General features: G+C 39.7%; 1 protein-coding gene across 2 annotated transcripts; it reads right to left on the bottom strand.

Moving 5' to 3' along the window:
* Positions 1-2419: 2419 nt before the first annotated feature.
* On the bottom strand, positions 2420-13941 carry LOC109037535 (retinol dehydrogenase 11). Of its 2 annotated transcripts, XM_019052264.2 has the most exons (7): positions 13611-13929; positions 11488-11608; positions 9949-10179; positions 8049-8216; positions 6064-6198; positions 4160-4385; positions 2420-2708 (listed from the first exon to the last, which is right to left on the bottom strand). In XM_019052264.2, the coding sequence occupies exons 1-7, from the start codon at positions 13764-13766 to the stop codon at positions 2564-2566; spliced, it is 1182 nt and encodes a 393-aa protein (XP_018907809.2). In that variant the 5' UTR covers positions 13767-13929; the 3' UTR covers positions 2420-2563. The 2 variants fall into 2 exon arrangements, with proteins under 2 accessions (XP_018907809.2, XP_018907810.2); XM_019052265.2 differs by lacking the exon at positions 9949-10179 and having other exon boundaries at positions 13611-13941.
* Between the last annotated feature and the right edge of the window lie 638 nt (positions 13942-14579).

Raw genomic sequence — 14579 nt, 5'->3', positions numbered from 1 at the left:
TACTAGAGCGACATAACAAGTTTTAATACGATTTTGACCCACTTTTTCATGACTATTGGAAATGGCGGATCCTTGATAACTTATTTTTAGCTTATTTTTCATGTTACTTTCGGCGAATGGGACCTTGAGCTGCTTACGTAAGCAAGGATTTCGAAAAAGATGATGCAAAGGCATTACTTGAGGAGTGTGGAGAGGGTGGGGGCATAGAGAAAAAAAGGAGGTGTTTGCATTTCGGGCATCTTGGAGTATTTTGATGACTTGATGACGTAGGTGGGTACAGCTGGGTACAGGGACGTCCCCTTCACACTGTACCCACCTACGTCATCAAGTCATCAAAAAATTCCAAGATGCCCGAAATGCAAACACCTCCTTTTTTTTTCTATGGGGTGGGGGGGCTTCACAGTCTCTTCGCCACTAAGGTTACCAGATTTCCCTCACTTTCCTCTAATATCGTTTTTCGTCCATGTTAAATGGTTTCTCGCAATTGCATAGGTACTGATACATACGGAACATTCCGACAATGTTCTTTTCTCCTCTTTTCCCTCCAACCAGTCAATAGAAGTTTTTATTTTCATGAACTCCCCACTCTTTCAGTCATTCAACAAATATGCATTTTTCAAAAAATAGAAAAAATATATTAAATGAATTAAAAAAAGAAGATATCTGAATACTATCGCTTCTTTTTATCGAGTCACCCTTGAAGATATTATTGGTCCTTACCACGAGACATAAAAAATGGAATGAGCAGTACAAAAAATCCATGTATGTTATCTTTTATTTTGTTCTTTGGAGTTTGGAGTGGAGTTGGTAACATTTGTATTGAAAAAAATATTAATATGGGAGGAAATTTATTTATCATGCAGGTTCTGATCCTTTAAAGAACCTCTGAGAAGGACCAGTACCTCAGGAAGAAATTAATTGCATTTCTTTTTTTTCAACCCGCAAATCTCGTACTGATTTTTGATTTGTATGGAGCTCATGGAAGAGTTATAGGTAAGTAAGATGGAGACAATTGTCAAGAAACGGGACTTGCAAAATATGCAATGCAGAAAACGTACACCTTAAACTTTATCGTAAAGTATAGCACTGATCGAATTAGCTTTAGAGATTATCAAAAGGTCAATTTCTGGTCAAAATATCAACAAATCAGTCAAAATCAATAATCAGTAATCAGTTGCAAAATTACCGAGATTACGGGATATCGTATGATGCGCGATTTAATTGATGACATAAGAGCAGGATAGGTTCCCAGTAGGCGCGACTTCCTATCACTCAAATGGACCGTCTTTACAGATTAGCGGATATTGGCGGCTAATTATTACTTAATAATATTCTTTGTACTGTACAAGAAACAGTCCAACAAAGGTTTTATAGGGGTCTTATATCCGTATCAAGCTTTCTCAAGATTCTTTTGACGTTTTTTTGGAGCAAGTTTTGAAGGTGGTTTTGGTCCTCTTCAAAAAATGCCTAAACGTAGCAATGATGTACCAAAATGTTCCTTAAAGAGAGGAGAATAAGCATGTTTTTATGTGTGCTCATTTTTTACAAAATTAGGTTCCCCGTCTTTAAAGTCTGGCTGGAAGCCGTCTCCCAGGAACTTTAGGGTATGTAAGCATATTTAGATACCATTCTGGTGGCGCAGCACCGAGAAAAAGAAAAAAAAACACTTTAAAATCATTTTTCAGGTCATCGTGGTATACAAATAAGATTTGTGATTTTTAGCCCCCCCCCCCCTTCGCGAGACAACTGTGCGTCAGATTTTATTCCGTTCAACTGATGTCTGATACAGTTATTTCGGATGCTTTAATAAAACTTGACAAACCCATACAACAAAACAGTCCGGAACTCCAGCACATAACCCCATTCTCCTTCTGTTGCCGTGCGCTTTGCTTGTATACCTATATTACCTGCAAAAGTTAAGCCCTATTTTAAGGTATTTAGGCATTACGGTAAATTCATAATATTTTTAAAACCACGCATCGTTGAGATTAAACCAATACAAGCGGCTGTGTCGTCGGTAACACCGTACTGCGCCGCGGCGCGCGTCCCGGGCAGGCAGCGTAGCGCGCGGATCTGCATCAGAAGGGCCGACTCCCCGTCCCCCGATGGTTTTTCCCGTCTGGAGCCTTAAATATCGATCCCACAGAAAAATTCATAAGAATCATTTTTGTTCCTAATAAAATTTCCCATCGTCCTGTTAAAGAAAAATTACGCTAACATTAGCCGTTCAGTAGTTATTCAAAATTCAAAATTTGGGGCCCCCCCTGCCCCCCCAGGGGGCTCAGATTTTTGGGGTCTATGTCTAAATCGAATGTCTATAGGGTAGAGATGAATCCCTGAAATTTTCATGCTTTCTTCCAGAAGTGCACGATTGTTATGCTTATCGGCCCCACTACAACTGCGAAACAGAAAATGCGGAGAGATGAAACACAAATGTGCATTTATTTCCGAAGTGAAGAAATGAGGGTTACAGAAGTTATCATTCATACATACATGGGCGATCAATTTGTTCACTATGTTTACTATTTCATTATCAATCATGGGTTCCTTATTCCAATGACGGCTAATCGCTCACATAAATGCTCTCCTCATAAAAGCCAGGCTCCAGCACCCCAGCTATTGCCAGCTTCCTCATACTAAATTCCCAGAGTTTTTTGTGTTGTGCCGTGTCTTGCGCCAGTTTAGTAGGAGTTTTCTTATGGCAGTTACTGTTAACAGGACCGCGATACAATTATTAAGATGCAATGTACAAATTACTTAACAAGATTTGAAAACTAAATTGAAGTTATACAACAACTAGCATTTAGTGCCCAATGGCACACGGGGTCATGCCATTAATTGGGATACATGTGCGTGGCGAGAAATTAAGCATGTTAAACCACACTATTTTCTCCTAGTAATTTCCAGTAGGGCACGGCGAGCACATCTAATATACATAGGGTGTCCCAAAACAACTGAGACCAAGTCTGTAGTTCCCGAACTATATGATAGATATCGAATTACGGTTTGTGCCGTGGGAGGTTGTAGTCCATACTATTAGCTAGAGTCCCTTTATACACCCTCATGGAGTCACAAACGGGAATAAAGATTACAGAAATTGAACGTTTTTTGTAATCTTTGATCAGCCCATTCTCAAATTCCTTTCTCCGTTCCTCCTCTCGACATTCCGTTTGTTCCTTGCCGAACCCACGATTCCCTGGTCCATTCCAGATTATAATCTTTGCAATCGGTGAAAATGTAATCTTTATTCCCGTTTGTGACACTGTGAAGGCCTAAAATACGGGAGCCAATCAGATATGGATTCACATTGTCTTGACTCTTAGTATAAAGGGACTCTACTATTAGCTATCAAACCTCAGAATTTGAGCTTATTCGGTTGAAAACTCACTGAATTGTAGCAATTTTTCGGGGACGAGTTGAAAATAACCCTATAGGACTTTCAAGTATTTTTTTGTTTCGCGAGCTGTTCCTGAGCCGCGCTGCAGATCGCGACGCTGTGGATTATGTGAAGGGATCATGTGGGCACTATTCTGGATGACGGACCTGTTAACATGTGTTTTCATCACAATCGAGAAACTTCGTCCACGGCAGCGGTGCTGACGTTGGCCCCTGTCGCCGAAATTGACGGGCGGCGCACAGTGGATTGAGTCAATTGGAAAGGTCGGACAAAATTTAGAAACATTAAATGCAAATAACTCCGTTCATACAAAACTTTAAGCTTCTAAAAGTGGTTCCATTGGTTTCCTCGTGAAGTTGTCTTCTTTAAGCACCCCTTGAAATGTAAAATGTGACAAAACAGACGCCAAAATTTGCAGTTTTAGTACAGAAATTCCATGTCCGACCCCTCTAATTGACTCGATCCACTGTGCGGCGGCGGCCATCATGCGGAACCAAAGCTGCCGACTCTCGACGGTCCGGGAAAGCATTTATACCGGCGAATAATAATACTTTTGCTAAGCCGATTTAGTCTATAGGTAAGCAACTATCATCTCATTGAAATTATCAGTGGCAGGAAGACCACGGCGAACGCAATAGCGAACACGGAAAAAATAACATGCTTTTGGATAACCCTGCATGAACACAAACCTGTACACCCTGGCTATTGAACCATGGGACACCCTTTGTGTATCATACATCGCTTCCAAGTGAAGAAACTTACCTGTAGTAGAGGCCAGATTCATCTTTGACATCTGTGGAGAGAGTGCAATACAAAGTGGTTTGAGCCCCCTCTTTAGGTGTCCGGAGGAAGTATTTCATGAATCCTGTTTCAAAGAATTTGTGTAACGATTCACCAACCCACCTCCACTTCTTCACGTTACGGTATAAGGGTGTATGGACGATTCCAGGATGTAAAGAGTAAGTGTTCACTGTTGTAACGCCATGGCCTGCAATTATAAAAGAACAACTTACTTTGGGGAAAAGGCTGCAAAAAAAGAACATAGGATAAACCTAACCCGGAACGTTTCAAAATAGTTACAATTTCATCTTCAACCGGAAAATAAATTAAAAATAAAAACGAGCCGTCGTTACGCTGTTATTGCGAGACCGAGACTCAAGCTTTTCTGCAGCCTTTTCCCCAAATTAAGTTGTTCTTTTATCATGTGTATTTTGGCTGATTAAGTTGTTTTTCATTCTGCAATAATAAAATCGATTCTTTACCATGGCTTAAAATGGGGAAACATCGATAAATCGATCATTCACGCCTCGCCACTGCGCTCATCAAATCAACAATCAGCAAGCACAACAAGCAGAATAGTGCGTGTATTCACGGAAAAAACAAGATTAGTGTTGAGCACTACTGGCCGTTTAGTGGTGAGCAGTTGAGGGCTGGCGTCAAAGCGCTGTACAGCTCAACACAGGAAGGCAGTAGAGGTTGGCACTGATCACCAGTAGTGCCAATCAGATGCCGCGAGACGCAGTTGCGCTTAACAGGTGTAAATTCGCTCACCCGATCTACAATCCGCTATAGCCTGGTGGTAACGCGCTGGTCTACCATCAGTGCAACCCGGGTCCAATCCCAGACGGAGGCGATACATATTTTACGCTCGCCAGAGTTACTGTAGGGTTGGACACTACTATTTCCTTAGTGACCCACCCTCGAACTGTTTAGTGTCCAGCACTACTTTGACTAGGTGGCTCCATTTGACCTAACCCTCGTTAGTGTCCAGCACTAACGTGTAGGTCCCAACCCTAAACTCGTTTTTTCCGTGTTGTTATGCAGCACGCATTAATATAATTTGAACATGTATAAACGCAATAGTTCATTTCTTTCGAAAAATCATTGAAAGAGGGTTCATCTACGAAAATAGTATTGAACTCGATACAGCAATTAAATTTCGTAGCGGATGCAAATTTTTTCCTCAGGGCAAAATCTAGTTTTATTTCTTCGAAAAAGCCGTCTTTTCTTCTTCTACTCTCAGATAACTCTTTATACAAGGTTTTTTTTTTTTGGGGGGGGGGGGGGTTAAAACTCACGGTTTGTCCAAATACTTGACGTACTCTTTACGATATGCCAAACGTCAGTTTGAACCAAACCGGATTCGGGGACAAATCTTTTTAAACAACCGCATAAGTGCTCTCTCGCTACGTTTTCTACCGATAGATAGGTGATACACTGAAAAAAAAATTCTTGTCGTTTTTACCAAGGTCCGTTGGTACCTTTACCATCTCACTTTTTTTACCAATTATTGGTAATTTTACCAAGACAGACTGGTAAGCTTACCTAAAAACCGGTATTTTTACTGGTTTTTTTTCAGGTAAGAATACCACTTTTATTGGTAATCAATTCCCGGTAACTTTGCCATTTTATCTCGGTAATTCTACCACAGTCGATACAAAATATTGGCGTTTTTACCAAGGTCCAGTAAAATTACCGAGAAAGTTAAATAATTTTATCGAGATTTCTCGGTAAAACTACCAATTCCACAAATGGTAATTTTACCAAGAAAAAACTGGGATCAAATAGAACCCTGAATTCTTGGTAATTTTACCCTTTTCTTAGTAAATACACCGATCTTTTTTTTCAGTGTAGATAGGTGATAGTATTTTGCAGATTTCATTTACTTCTGAGTCTACGGGAGAGTTCTGCTGAGAACCAAATGTTAAATAGCTTGCTCCTTGCGTAGGCTTGCCAGCGTGAGTACTTTTCTGGATCCATTTGGAGAGCCTTCTCATTCTCGAAATCTATTACCCCGCCTCCTAGAATACCAAAGAAGGACAAATATGAATTCTGTGTAAAAACTTAATGTCGAGATTTTGCACTGAATTTAGAGGAGGAACGTGATCTCTCACTGTAAAGCCAGAGTCTTTACTTCGATCTGCATCTCTTGCAACTCTCGGTCCATACGTATGTATTTGTATGAACAGTACTAGTTGATCGGTCATGAAAGTACTTTTTCGGGGCTCCGCCGCACAATGGATCGAGTCAATAGAATAGGTCGGAAAAAATGTGGAAACTTTAAACGCTTATAACTCCATTTTTACAAAACTTTGAGGTTTTAAAAGTGGTTTCATTGGTTTTCTCGTGAAATTTTCTTTCAGAACCACCCCTTGTTGTATAAAATATGACGATTTAAACATTAAAATGTGCAGTTTTAGTTAAAAATTTCATGTCCGACCTCTCCTATTGACTCGATCCACTGTGCGCCGGAACCTCTCACGGTGATTATGGCGCTCAGGAGCCACTTTCGAGCCCCACTCAGCGGCCACATGAGCTGAAGTGTATCTATCAACGCAAAAGTACAGCTTTAGATGTCTTCAAACTGTTTGATTTTACAAACTTAGAAGCGAATGGAGTAAAATTACAATGAGGGGGATCATAAAGGGTCACTCGAATTGGTATCACCATGCTTGTGCTTCACGGAGAAGAAATCCTCGTGCGTGGGACCCGAAGTTTAGGTCGCATGGATCTCTGAAGTTTTCAGACTGAGCATCTGAACACTTCTGGTCTAGCTGTCGAGGTTCGGATCACACATCTGAAACTTCAGTTCTTACATTTGAAGTACTTCAGATGTGAGAACCGAAGTTTTTCGGATGTGAAAACCGAAGTACTTCAGATGTAAGAACTGAAGTTTCAGATGTGTGATCCGAACCTCGACAGCTAGACCTAAAGTGTTCAGATGCTCAATCTGAAAACTTCAGAAACCCCAATGACCTAAACTTCGGGTCCCACGCACGAGGTTTCTTTCTCCGTGTTCATATCTCTAGAAACCCTGCAAATCTGTGCGCTTCCCTGATGTCTGAAAGTAATCCTCTGAATATGGGGAAAAAAGCGTATGTTTGCATCACATTTTATCCTCCTCTGTAAACTACTACAAAAGGAAACTTAAAATATACTGTGGTAAATTATTACCACAGTATACTTTGAGACCAACCACTTGTAGAACCTCAAAATAGTGTATACAAGGGGTTATAAGCTTTTAAAATTTCCAAATTTTGTCCGACTTCTCCTATCGACTCGATCCACTGTGCGGCGTCCAGTTGGAAGTCCCGAATATATTGACTTACGAGTCGTCCCTAGAAAGTACCCCATGATATTTCCAAATGGACGTATTTATGCTAAAAGGAACTATATGTATAGGGATTACGTTCGGCATGGTTCTTTTTAGCATAAATACGTCCATCTTCGTATCATCTTAAAAATGTCCTAGACTGGGACTAGCCAAAATTACCAAATTGACACTTTCCAAATGAAGGAGGGCAATCGTTACCTTTTTCCTCCGAATAGCCTCTTGCTCATGAGTAATACAGAAATACAATTAACACATCGATATGCTCAATGATTTGATATTGTATAAACCACTGAAAACTACCATGAATTTATTGTTAATCGGGCGTATTTCTCCCAAACCGAACTATGTGCAATGTGCATTATGACGTGAGCCCTGTTATGCATACATTCTTATGGGTCTCAAGGCTCATGCCTTAATGCACATAGTTCCGTTTGGCAGAAATACGTCCAATCTGACTATAAGTCGCCTGCTTTAATAGGATTTAGTGCAGCAAAATACTGATTTGACTAAAAAATATCATCGAATTTGAATACGCACTCCAATACTCGTGAGCCTTAGATGACACTGTCACGATTCTGGAGGGACCACTTCGGATAAGTCTCGGCAAAAGAAGTATGGTGAGAAAAAAGTGACCCAGGTGGTTGCTCTGGATATGCAATTCTGTCTTGGTGTCTTCTATCACTTGATGGTCAGCTAACATAACCCCTGAAAAACACACAACGAACTCTCTTGAAAAGTAAATCTCATAAAAAACAAGCGGGAAAGTTCTAATACTGTCGTATTAGAAAAGCGCTCAGGTCGCTAAATGTATTCAGTGAAGAAAGGACGTATAAACTCCGTCGACTTGGCTGGGTAATGGAAATAAAACATCAGCGATAGCAAACAAAGGTTACCAAGGAAACCGTAAACGCGTATTTTTGTTTCCCGAAAATGAGCTCACCGTTGAGCTCATCTTGTCATCAGGCGCGTTTTTTTAGGCTTCATTTGAGTTCAACGATCAATTTCGATAAGAATTACTCTACCGCTGAGGAATTTTCTTATAGACAAACGATCGAAAATACCTGCGCATTACGTTAAAAGCATAAAATACAGTTTTCGCAGCTTTATTTATTTTAAAAATGGACCCCCCCCCCCCAAAAAAAAGCCTACACATCGATGAGCTGGTGCGCCATTTAAACGCATTAGCACTAGTATACTAGTACTCAGAGGCAAGTCGAAATCAAAAAGCGCTGCCTATCGGCTGAGCGCTTAATATTTGAATGTTAAATTGTGCCGCAAGTTTAAAAATCCTTGTGAGCTGACTTTTGTTATCCTCTCTTTCTGAATAAAGAACATTCATCAGGTGTGGGCTCTATCAATGTTATCAAAAAAAATCATAACAGTGAAGTGGCGTCACCATGCGCGGAGTTTCTCACGGCGAGTAGAAATGAAATCAGGAAAATGAAGGAATTAAATAAGTAGGTACCCTGGTGGTAAAATGGTGCTGGGTCCGCACTATTTGGCAGGGAAAAGGCCAAATAGTTCAAAAAATTCAATGGGCCTCTTGCAAACTTTTGCTAGAGAAAAATTAAGATTTGTTACTCATAGAAAATGTCTCAAAAATCACGAATAGCGCATTGGCAAAGTCTGCAATGCACTCCTTACTTCACGATTTGCATAAGAAATTTGCGTCTTTTCGAGCTTCCCGCCTCAAAAACGATATCACGGCACAGGTGAACATTTCGTCAGGGAGTCATTTCATCCAACCCCTGCTCACAAGGATACCTACCACGCAATATTCGATCAACATAGCCGACGCCAATCCGCCGAAACACATGTGACGGGACTCAGATTCTAACCACCTTATAAAAAATCGGCGTGTTTACATTTATATTTTTCTCGCGTTGATAGATAGCCGCCTTGATTGACCTCGTGCTCTCCTCAACTTGTAAAGTTGGGAGTGTATTTCAGAGTTTGCCGATGAGTCACTCATCGTGATTTTTGAGACATACCCTATAAGGAACATTTCTTACTTTTGCTCTAGCAAAAGTTTGCAACAGGTCCATTAGAGTCAAACATTTTGAACCCTAATGAGCACCAGGACAAGACTGAGGGACTTTTATCACCTTGTTATATATATATGGGCTAAGTTTCTCGGTGTTTTTTTCTCTCTCTCTTTCTTTATTCATGCAAGTAGACCCATACAACAGATGATAACAGACGCGAGATGAGGTTTCGAGGCTTTAAAAAGCCTCAAACCAATAAAGTTTCATTGAATTATATAGTTTTCATTTAAACTGTCAATTTAAATTAATGCTCTGGCTATTGAGGATGAGTCAATCTGCTATGGTCGATATTATTATCGGTGAAAATGTTTTGATAGATACAATTTTTAAGTATATTATTGAATGTTTGGTAGGTATTATACGATTGCTAATGTACTACGGAGAATAGTTACCTGCATTGTTTATTAGCACATTGATATATTTCTTGTTGGCTAAGAGCCATTCGGCAAACCGTTTGACTGAATCAAGCTGGTTCAGATCCAAATAATAGCACTCAATATGCCCATGCTTAATTTCCTCCTCATGTCCGTCTTTGATTACAATCTCTCTTGGTTGTTCTTTAATTTTTTTAGCCACCGCATCGCAAGTGTCACTGTTGCGATTTCCAATTATCACATGAGCCCCTACACTCAATCAAATTATGTAAACATATAAGTAATAAAAAGAAAAGGAAAAAAAAACAATAAATTGGCAATGGCGATTGGGCGTCGCAGAGCGCGAGGCTGCGCTATAAAAGCGGCTTAATGTATGTATGTAAACAAAGTAAATTTTTATTTTTTGTTCGTTTGAGCGTTCTACCGGGCCGATTTCCATGATTTCTGCGGTTATCGACAAGTGATGATCCCTAGTGGAGCCTGCTCTAATTAGAATTCGAAAATAGGACCCAAGTTTTTATATATAAGAGCAGACCAAAAAGCTTAGGTAGGGGGCCAACATTTGAAGTTCCCGTCAGTGAAATATGGCGGGAATTTCAAATTTAGCGGAAAATTGAGATCAGCGGGAAATGTTGAATCTAGGTCTGTTAGAAAGGCAAGGTAAGTGAATCGAAGGTATGCTCCATTGCTACAGACTATCCGAAAGTGACGAAACGCTCCGTTCGGTTCGTTCCGTTTCGTTTCAGTCTTGGCGTGAAGTTAGATATAAATACCGATTTCTTTATTCGATACTTATTAGTCCAATCGCTTCCGGCTAGAGGGAGATTGGGTAAATGAGATTCGAGTATGAAAATTTTTTATTTTTTTTTGGTCGTTCTTTTGTCGAAGCGGGCCTAAGAGAACGCGAAGCGCCCTCTGGGGGTTGGGTCGAGTAGCGGCCAGGGGGTATATCCCCCTAGTTGCATAAAATTATTGGGAAAATTATGAAAATATGACATCACTGGCGAAGATACTTAACGGAATCCTCGCTTTTGATTTGAGGTCAAAACCATTGAATGTGGGAACTATATTGGACGTCCAAATTTCTTTAAATTTTGAGAATTTTCCGTAATAACCAATCCAAAAGGGCCGAATCCTTTAACAAAGAAGCAAGAAGTTGTCCCCCTGTCAAACAAAAGAATCCCTCATTTTCGGATTGTTATTGAGAAAATTTTTGTGATTCAGTTACACAAAAATAATCGTCATCATTATTTGAATTTTGACGTAGAATTTGAGAAGCTTTTTTAAACGTATTTGTACATCAAACTATGTTAGATAATATCCTTTTCAATTCTTTTGGAAAATACGAAACTTTTTTTACTCCAAGTGAATGTGTGCGTGCCAACAGTGAGGAATAGATTCCTTATTCAACGTGGATAGCAACTCAAAGAGTGTGGAAATCCTAAAAAGTCTTTTTTATCTCAAAAGGGTCACCTCATTAACTTATCCGAGACACTCTTCAGTTTAGCCTCGTAATAAGATTTTCCGTCATGTCTCGACTTTTAAAATTGTTTTTACCTCTTCTGTACAGTTCGGCAGCAGTTTCCTCCCCTATTCCAGAGGCCCCGCCTGTTATCACGACCACTCCATTTTCCAGTCTCTCGGTGCCCTTAAATCGTTTGTAAAATGGTTGCATAATCTGAAACAAATGATTATTTTTTCAATCCATTTTTCAGAATAAATGCAAATACCACCCCTAGTTTTTTTTCTAAAAAAAACTCAAAGTAATTAAGCAATTTGAAACATTTTCTTCAATTTGTCGTCATTTTTGGTGCATTTTGGTGGAATCTGCAGCACGTCGACGCTGCGATGTAAGTCTGCAACCACTTATCTCGTTTGCGGTGTTTGAAAATCTCCGCTCTTATTTTTTTTTAAAGAGAACAAATAACGACATCATTCCTTGAAGTTCTCGCACAATTTTCTTTGTTCAGGAAAGAAAAATCACAGCAGTTTTTAGGCACTGCCATTGAGTAGTTATTTCCATTTAAAAAATGAAGTATGACAGGAAGTCTGCCACGTCGCAAACCGAGATACACACGTGGTTGCAGAATTACACCGTCGACGTGCTCTTAGGAGCTTTGAGAATCATTGCAGCTACTTTTTACTAGGCACGGCAGAATGAGCTCGATATCAGAAAATAACTGCACAAGGAAAAGAGGCACGGGAAAGAGGCACTGCGTACTTTCCTGGAGCCTTTTAAATAAATGCTTACATTTTAGATTAGATATACAGCGTGCAAGAGTGACTCATCAGAGGAGGTGAGAGACTTAGGGGATCAAAGGTGAAAAGCACATCGATGGTGAAACTACCAAACCGCGTACCTCAATTTTTGTCGCTTTTGAGTTGGCTGCACAAATGAGCTGTAGGAGATATCTGCCATCAAAATATTTTCGTCGAAAAAAATCGGGAAGTTACGCAAAAAGAAAGTTAAAACATTACATATCTCTCACCGTCGCGAAGTTATCGTGCACATAGGAGAATCAGGAGCCTTCAGCTGAGGCAAATCAAAAGATTTACTCGGTTGAGATAGAGCAAGATGGGATTTTCTTGAAAGATAATTAAGTCCACTTGTACCATAGAGGTGCAGAAAGTTTTAGTGAATCTTCCCTTAAATGGAATTGACGCTCCTCCATTTTTATCAAAAATCTCAATTATATACTTTTCGCCGGAAGGACCGAACAAAAAACAAAAATCGAGCAAACCCTCATTCTTCCAAGACATTAAGCATTTTCATCCAAAAAATCATATCATGAAAATGAAATGAATTGGTCATTTTTTCGTGAAAATTCAATTCTTCGTATAAAAATACTCATGTATCGATGTGTTGAACTGATAGCATGTGTGAACAACGATTAGAAGCCCGCGGCAACATCAATCAACAAGAAAACTGCAAAAATTAGGAGGGATTTTAGCCCCTTTGCCCCCCTCCCCTCGTGCTCCGGAAATCGTTCCTAGACTAATCTTAAATTAATTTTAAGAGCTTTGGGTCATTATCAGCTTTCATTTAAACCCAGGTATAAAGTTCGGCAAGGCGCCTATTAGATCGCAGAAAATATAGCCAAAATTAAAGGTGCGAAATCCACACTAGATATAATGTATGTACAATGTACGAGGAAGTCAGGAAGCAGTCAATTTTTGCTATGATTTTTCAACTGCAGTATGAGGCTGGAAAATTTCATGGATTGGTAAAGAAAATAAATTGATGGAATTTTCCCGGTCGTGCTTTAATCTTCATTTTTCGACTTGATAACTTGAAAATTCAATACAATTTTAATACCTTTTGTAATCTCCATAATATTGTATTAATCTTAAGACCAAGAATAATTTTGTTAATTGTGGGTTGAGAGGGATTAGGGATATCATCATTTGCTCTTATTATATTTTATCAAAGTATAAAATCAACAGAAAAATTTACAAGGCGTTCTCTTGGGGCGTAAATCCACCCCCTGTCGATCCGATTTTTTTTTTTTTAAAAAAAAAACCCAGTGAAACTTATACTGTAAAATTAAGTTTACTTATATTGCGGTGGAATTGATACGCGGAACTTTTTACCATCTATTCTCCTGAGGCAAAAAGTCAATTCATACATACATAGCTAAGTCGTTTCACAAATATCAAAACAGTCTTGGAAAGATTCTTACCCGTGGAATATGGAGTTTGCGAAAAAAATTTCGGAATCCACCCCCAGATTTAGGACTACGACTTCCGGATTTAGGACTTCCGGACTCCAAATCTCCTGGAAGTCCTAACAACACTAGGAAAACTAAAATCACCGAAAATGAAGATCTCAGATCCATGACGACCTCCACTAAGCACGGGAAGTGAGTAAACTGCCCCTTCGCTGTGCTCCTCTCCTGCCCTTTATTCCGTTTTTCTTTCTAAAAAAGTTGCCTACCCACGTTAGTCATACCATCGTAGAAAAAGTCGCTCAAATTGCCGTCGAGAGTATACTGCAGAATGACGGAATTTCCTGCCAGTGAAATCTGACGTGATATGGCGTATGCGACGACAGCCATTCGCCGTCGCCCGTGATCCGCCCAATGACGTTTGTTTTCCTCAGGTATGAACGCTTTTCATTTTTTTGAGACTTTCATATCAGTATCGTGCCATGCAGAGGTCGCACGCAAAGCTCAAGAGGAAAAAACCAACGATATTATTAAAATGAAAACGTACTGATTGAGACCATATCTCATTTTTAGAGGGTCCGCATTTTGTCCTGGAAAAAGCTGAACTCGATACCTCCCATGGACGGTCAACAATTTCCGTGTTTTTAGTTACTTTTGGTTCAATTCTTTCGGTTTGGTCAATGGAAACAATTTGGTTAATCAACCTAATTTTTGGCTAAATCCAACCGAAATCTTAGGTTACTCAGAGACATTTGAGGATTAAGGAGGTGTCCTGCTGATCTAATATAGTCACGTTTTCCTCGCTTTCATCCGTCAGTTGCGATTGGCGAGTGACTTCATTGGATTGTCTATACGAGAGTCAGGTTCTATTCTAGCCGTCAGTGCCTAGATTATAGTATAGTATAATCATTTTACGACTTTAAGGCTTTTGAACCCGAAAATCTGATTTTATCAAACGTGATCCAGTCAATCAAAGTGGAAGAA

Source organism: Bemisia tabaci, chromosome 5 (assembly GCF_918797505.1).
Source record: "Bemisia tabaci chromosome 5, PGI_BMITA_v3".
NCBI lineage: Eukaryota > Metazoa > Arthropoda > Insecta > Hemiptera > Aleyrodidae > Bemisia > Bemisia tabaci.
This window is presented reverse-complemented; position numbering and strand designations above follow the sequence as displayed.

What these genes read in the sequence shown, in the direction of transcription:
- LOC109037535 (XM_019052264.2), bottom strand. Translation starts at nt 13,766, where the DNA reads ATGGATCTGAGATCTTCATTTTCGGTGATTTTAGTTTTCCTAGTGTTG. An exon ending in TGCCGAACTGTACAGAAGAG is followed by an intron (nt 10,180 to 11,487) that starts GTAAAAACAATT and finishes GATTGAGTGTAG; the next exon opens with GGGCTCATGTGATAATTGGA. An exon ending in TAAGGCTCACGAGTATTGGA is followed by an intron (nt 6,199 to 8,048) that starts GTGCGTATTCAA and finishes TTGGTATTCTAG; the next exon opens with GAGGCGGGGTAATAGATTTC.